At 38.1% G+C, this 6,420-nt stretch overlaps 1 protein-coding gene across 1 annotated transcript; it reads right to left on the reverse strand.

Annotated features, from left to right (window-relative positions):
• Nucleotides 1-4,434: 4,434 nt before the first annotated feature.
• LOC148870984 (protein RGF1 INDUCIBLE TRANSCRIPTION FACTOR 1-like) lies at nt 4,435-6,119 on the reverse strand. Its single transcript, XM_088971087.1, has 4 exons — nt 5,807-6,119; nt 5,496-5,675; nt 5,147-5,362; nt 4,435-4,934 (listed from the first exon to the last, which is right to left on the reverse strand). Exons 1-4 carry the CDS (start codon nt 5,807-5,809, stop codon nt 4,716-4,718), a joined length of 618 nt encoding a protein of 205 aa, XP_088827213.1. The 5' UTR covers nt 5,810-6,119; the 3' UTR covers nt 4,435-4,715.
• Nucleotides 6,120-6,420: the final 301 nt, after the last annotated feature.

A 6,420-nucleotide genomic window follows, 5' to 3' on the forward strand; every position in this document is an offset into this window, starting at 1 on the left:
ATTTAATTATTATGTCAGATTTTGGATTAGATTCGAATTTAATCCACAACCACCTTATTGTATTTAAAATGATCAAAATTGGAAAAAAATCTAAAGACTTAATTATTTTTAAATTATATACTTATAATATAATATATTAAATCTATCAATTATACTTTATATGACTGTACATAATATCTTTATATATATTATATATATAAAATAATAAATTTTTATTAGATTGGGATTTTAATTAGATTGGATGGGATTAAATGTAGATGTGGGTCATGTAAGTTATAACATCCAAATCCAAGGTAATAATATCAGATTTGGAGTCAAACTTTGTTTGATTTAATTGAGATATTGGGTACAGTGGCATTAATACGAAGGTGTATTGTCACATCATTTATTAATGTCATTTCAATTAGAAAAATATGTGAATAATCATCGCCATCTACAAAATACCTTTGACATAAATGCTTTGAAAACCGGATTGGGTATCAAACTTGACTCCTGAGGGTGTCCAAATTCTCTATTTTCGTGGCCAATGGTTTTAACCGTAAAGACTCCCTTATTTTTTCAGTTTTGAATGAACCAAAAAGAAAAAGGATTTAATTCTGGCCGACCCGGTTCGACCAACAGGATCTAGTCCAAATTTCAAAACATTGCTTGAGACTGGGGCTTGGTGTTAGGTAGGCTCCAATGATTATTGACGGATAGATGTAATCATCTAGGTGATATTAGAATTGGAAACCTTACAATGTCTTACCATAAATCTTGAACACTTGATATGGTTTAATATAAACGCAATTATACTGTATTCCTCTATACCAGTGTATTCAAAATCGGACCGGACCAGAAAACCTGGAAACTGGTCACTTGATTGGTTCAGTTTCACTCTTAAATTAATTTTTTGCCATAAACTGTTGATTTAGTCAGTAAACCACTGATTTGGGTAGTCGAATCATCGAACTATCTAATGGGCTTTTAACCATTTTTTGTTTTTCTTTTTTTTTTTAAGTTTTTGTTAGAATAGCCCATCCATTTGATCCCAACGGTCGGACCATTCAACCTGAGAACCAGACCCAAAATGATTCGCTGTCCTTTCCGATTTTAAAAACCTTGCTCCATACTATTACCCTTTTACCAAAATGCATTGAAAAATTCATCCTACAAATCCGTGGATTTCCTGAAGGGAAATTCAGAATTATTTAGGGGCTGTTTGTCAATTGACTGGAGCTGTTGAATTGTACGACTTTTAGTAGATAAAATAATTAAATAAAACCTAATTCATCACTATATACCTAACTTCAATTTCAACCATTAAAAAACCCACTAATTCACTAGAAGACAAAGCAGTAAATCAACCGTCATCAAACAGCCCATCGGCTTAGATGATCAGCCTGTGGATTTCCATTGAATTGTAACATAACTTCTCTGAAACCAGCCAGTCGAATAAATAAAATAAAAGAAAAAAGCACGTGGTTTCCATCATCCTTTATTAGTTTTTAGTGAATGTAGGACCCACTGATGGTAGGTATAAACCTCCAAACACGCCACGTGTGATGGTTATCTTCTATCCTCATGCCTAAGATGTGAGTAAAAGGAAAAAAAATGACCATTTGTTTGAAAAGAAATTTGTCTTAGACTAGATTTTAAAAGGTTGGGTCTACTCCAGAGGCGTAAGACACGTAGACTGATTGGCTGTTTTTGGTTTTAGTACAAATGCATGCAAATGTAAAAAATGTAAATTCTTGTTTAATTTTGTTTTAAATTTTACTTTATTCTGTATTATTTCTTAATTTTGCAATCAAATAAAAAATTTAAAATTTAAAACAAAAATAAGTCAAAATTTACATTCAAATCATTTGCACAGCCATAATTTTGCATCAATACAAATTTATTTGCATTACAACCAAACACAGCCTTAAGAATTTGTCTCATCAATGTTAATGTTTTCAGGTACTCTCTTTTGTTTGATTGGTTAAGCAGCATCTTGACAGCGTATCATTCTTAACGGGATCTAAACCAAATCTAGTAAGTGGATTTTAATCTTTATGAAGGGTGGGCTAGAGGCATTTTATGGGACAAGTGTCAAAATATTTTCTAAGTGCTCATTCAACCTGCCTACAAAGTTGTGCCTACCTGATCCGGACTGATTCTTAACATGTAATGTGACTTTGTGAGTCACGTTATGATTTGCAACCAGTGGTCCAGGCCCAATACTCCTTTCACTTCTTAGGGTTCATTTGGTTTGCGAGAATGGAAGTCCAGAGTCAGAATTGGAACGGTCCATTCCAATTCCAATTGTTTGGTTGGGCAGAAGTAGAATCCCATTCTCGTTCCTGGTGGAATGACATTCTTTTATTTGAAGTAGGGGTGGCCATGAGCCGAGCTCTTCACGAGCTACTTGAGCTCAACTTAGTTTCAATCGAGCTTTGAACTTTCAACTGAGCTTCAAGCCAAGCTCGAGTCCAATTTACAGGCTCGAGCCTAATATAACTCAACTCATGAGGCTCGCGAGCCGAGCTTGAATAGCGATACATACATACATACATACATATAATAATAATCATATAATTACAGAAAATAATATATATATAATAAAAACATTATAAAACATTTTTTCTTAAGTCAAGGTTGAACTTACAAGTTTTTGATATAAGTTGAGCTCAAGCTCCTACTATTTGGCTCGGCTGATATACCCCTAATTTGAGGGAATGACCATTCCCTCCCCCTTCCCTAGGAATGAGAATTCATTTTAGTCAAATTCGAATTCCGATTGCGGTCTGAACCAAACGGGTAAAGGGAATAGACAATTTTGATTCCTTTTGGACCAAATAGCCTCTTAGTTATTATCATGAATCTCAAGGTCCATTTGGTTCAGGAGAATAAGGGTCTCTTCCAACCATTTGTTTGAGCAGAATGTGATTTTGATTCTAACTTTTGGCAAAATTACAATCTCCCATTTGATGGAATGGTCATTCTAACCTACCCTCTTGAAAATGATATTCTGATTTCGATTTCTATCTTGAACCAAACAGGCAAGGGGAATAAGAAATTCTGATTCAAATTCCAGGAAATTTCGATTTCAGTTCTAACTGCGAGCCAAACAGATTTTCAGAAAAGCATGGAATGTAGTTTCGAAAGAGAAGACCCAATTTATGGATTTACGGGCCCCGCATAAGCTAGGTCTAGAATGAAAACTGACTCCGGATCTCCTACCCACGAAAACTCATCTACCCACAGCACACTATCCCGTAAATTGAAAACATCTCTCCTTGCATAATATTATGTAGGAAGATGATATCTCCATGTATAATTGCAATGTTATGTGAGTAAATGTGGGCAAAATTTGCGTGAGCAGAAGATCCGGACTCATGAAAACTACTAGCCTTCAGGTGAATTTTGTAAGATATTGAAGTCTTTATATGATCGTCCTTTCCTGAAAAGGAAGTATCACCGGGCGTTTTGTATTGTAGGGTGACATAATGGGTTGGAGATCCAGCCCAGTAACTGCTGGATCTGTCAACGCTTTGAGGCAGACTTAATTAATTTTGGCCTCGACCTGCTCAGAGACTCAGACCAGACACCAGTTCGGCCCCATTTACTTCTGAAAGTTTGAATGGACTTGAGTTGGGCCAAGATAAAAGTTAGCTTATATTAGGGCCCAGTCCCGCAAGCTTGAAAATACATGGGTACAGGACAAAGCCTGAATTATGGGTAAAAATTCTTCTGGCCCAGTAAAATGGGTTGAATCTAATTTATAACCGGGTAGACCGGTCCCAAATTGATTGTTATTCGGTTTTATAAAGTAGACTCAGAACGGCACCAATCATTAATTGGGATAATTGGGTCTGACCTAATTAAACCCGATTTTACTTGATCCAATTAGGGTTTAACAAAACCCCTGTATCGAAATTCAGGGAGAAGTTGATTGGTCAAAGCTTTCCAATACCATGCTTTTTCGATATCATAGATTTTCCAATTAAATGAGATAATAACAACGTAAAACTTCATTTTTGATAATATATTCCTAATAAAAATGACATTAAATAGTAAAACAAGTGTTTTAAACCAAGATTATCTTATATACTGTATAAAATTTACCCCTATAAAATATGATAAAAATTACAAAAGAAAAAACCAAGAGACCTTTATATATTATTAACTATATACCAAGAACCAATATAATTGGTTCGGTTCTATCGAATGGAGTTGAATATGAACGGTTCATCTGAAAAGAAATCCAAATGATGCAGCTCTAATGTGGTTCAATCTGAACTGGTCAAGTAGATTAAAGGGACCCACATTCACGGAGTAGCCAAAAACCAGTTACAATCGTAGAAAGTTGATTTGCCCATTCCATGTATTAAATTGGAAAATAAAAAATAAGGGGGTGGATTGATTCTTTTAGATAAACGGTCCATGTGGTTGGTGGGCCTATAAAAACTATTTAACGGACTCCACAATGACTTACTTTGATTTATTAATTACATGTACACCTTGCAACTTCCAATAATAATTCAACATTATTGCTTTCCACAATGGAGAGAGGAAGGGAAGAAAAAGAGGGGAGATAGGGATGTGTTGATTAGGACCCAGACCCAAATGACCCAAATGGGGTGCCTACCTTCTTCCCTTCGGAGGACCCTAAAGACAAACTTTGGGTTGGGGTGGGTTGTCCTATGAGGATTGAATTTTGGGTGTATTAGTTGCTTTTGGTACAATTCAATTTAGGACCCGAAGGGTGCTCTGTGAGGGATGCCCTTCCTTCTCCTTGGATTGGAAGCAGGTGGAGGAGGCGTGGGCGGGTAAATGTCGTGTTGGCTACCTTCACGCAATTCTTCTTCCTGTCTTGACAATCTCCTCGATATCCCTTCCCCTCTTTCCATTACTTCATTCTTCGTGTCTAAGATAAAGCTCGCGTCCCCATTCCTCTTTATTCCTACAAGCTTTTTTATTAAAAAAACAATTGCAGAAACCCATGAGAAAACCTTTCCAAGCAACCCCATTTGATCCACATTAACAAATTATTGTCTTTTGAGTAATGGGTCATGGCGATTATGATGATGATGGTGAGTGATTCATGATTCATGATGGATGGGTGTATGATAATGGCGATGAATGTGAGCAGAGAGACAGACAGAAAGAAGATAGAACTGACCTTACATCCCAATGAACAGAAACGGAAGGTGTCTAACAGGCTTCTTCCACATATCTCACATATATGAGCTACTCCTTTGCCGGTTTTAGGCTGGGGCCTCTCATTCAGAAACAGAACTCTGGCACTGTTGATCACATACGTCTGAACTCCACTGATATCAAGAACATTCTGAATTTCGGCCACCCTCACCACATCATGATAAGATGATCGCCTTATCTGTCAACCAAATCCCAATTCAGTCTCTCCTCTCCCTAATCAATCAATCTCCTCACGACTCCACCCTTAAAGAAATGAGCTCGGTAATCTGAAACAAAAGGAAAACAGACAAGGAAAAGAGTTTACTACCCACCTGAATTACTCGATGATCCTTGTGCCTTGACCCCCGGCAATAGAAGCAGAATGCGTCACAGCTGCAATCGAGGCAATACATGTTGCATTCGCTCCGAGGTGCGTCGCCGTGTGTTCGGCAGATGGAGAAGAATGCCGTCGATAGCAACGGTTCCAGCCATGGCGGCACCAACCTTGATCCCTGTGAAGAACCCAGAACACCAAAACCCATGAATTTAAAACCCAGTGAGGAAATACTACCTACTGCGAGCTGAAGGCAGATTCTTGCATTGTAAATCGAATTTGTTTCAGACTCCAGTAGACCAACATTACCATTACAAAGGCTAATCTTTCTGTAATGGGAGCTTGAAGGAATGCGAGTCTCCTTCGACTGATGGTACCCTCTGAATCCTCCTCCTGATAATGGCGGAGAATCTAGAAAGAGACATGAACAAACCAGGAGGGAGGAGGGAGGAGAAGGGAGGGGAGAGGGGCAGAGAGAGATGCCCAAACGATCTGCAACTTAGAATTCAACAACAAAACAACGCCTCGACTAGGGGACAAGCACATAAACAAATATGGGCATCCGGAGGTCGAGATTGATCGTGGTGGCTCAAATGGATTATCGTCCGTCGGATTGGAGGAGGGGAGTGGTTTTGGCGCTTACGCTGCTTAGCTTTTTGTTTGCGTCTCTTCGTAGGCACAAGGTCGGCAACTAGGCTACGCATGGAGCGAGTGGCTGTTCATGAAAATGACACCATCCACGTGGATGCCACGTGTGCGATAATGTAGACGTGGCACAACCTCCACTATTTGTTTTGGGTGGACCCACCACTCGGTTTGCTTGTTGGTGACGACGTAGGGGGCCGGAGGGTGAAACAGACAGCCAAGAATACCTAAAAAACAAAAAATAAATTATTAAATAGTGGTTATTTACATTTACCGTA

The sequence above is a fragment of the Nelumbo lutea genome, chromosome 2, assembly GCF_056320005.1.
Source record: "Nelumbo lutea isolate HS-2025 chromosome 2, American lotus-T2T, whole genome shotgun sequence".
In the NCBI taxonomy this organism is placed as follows: Eukaryota; Viridiplantae; Streptophyta; class Magnoliopsida; order Proteales; family Nelumbonaceae; genus Nelumbo; species Nelumbo lutea.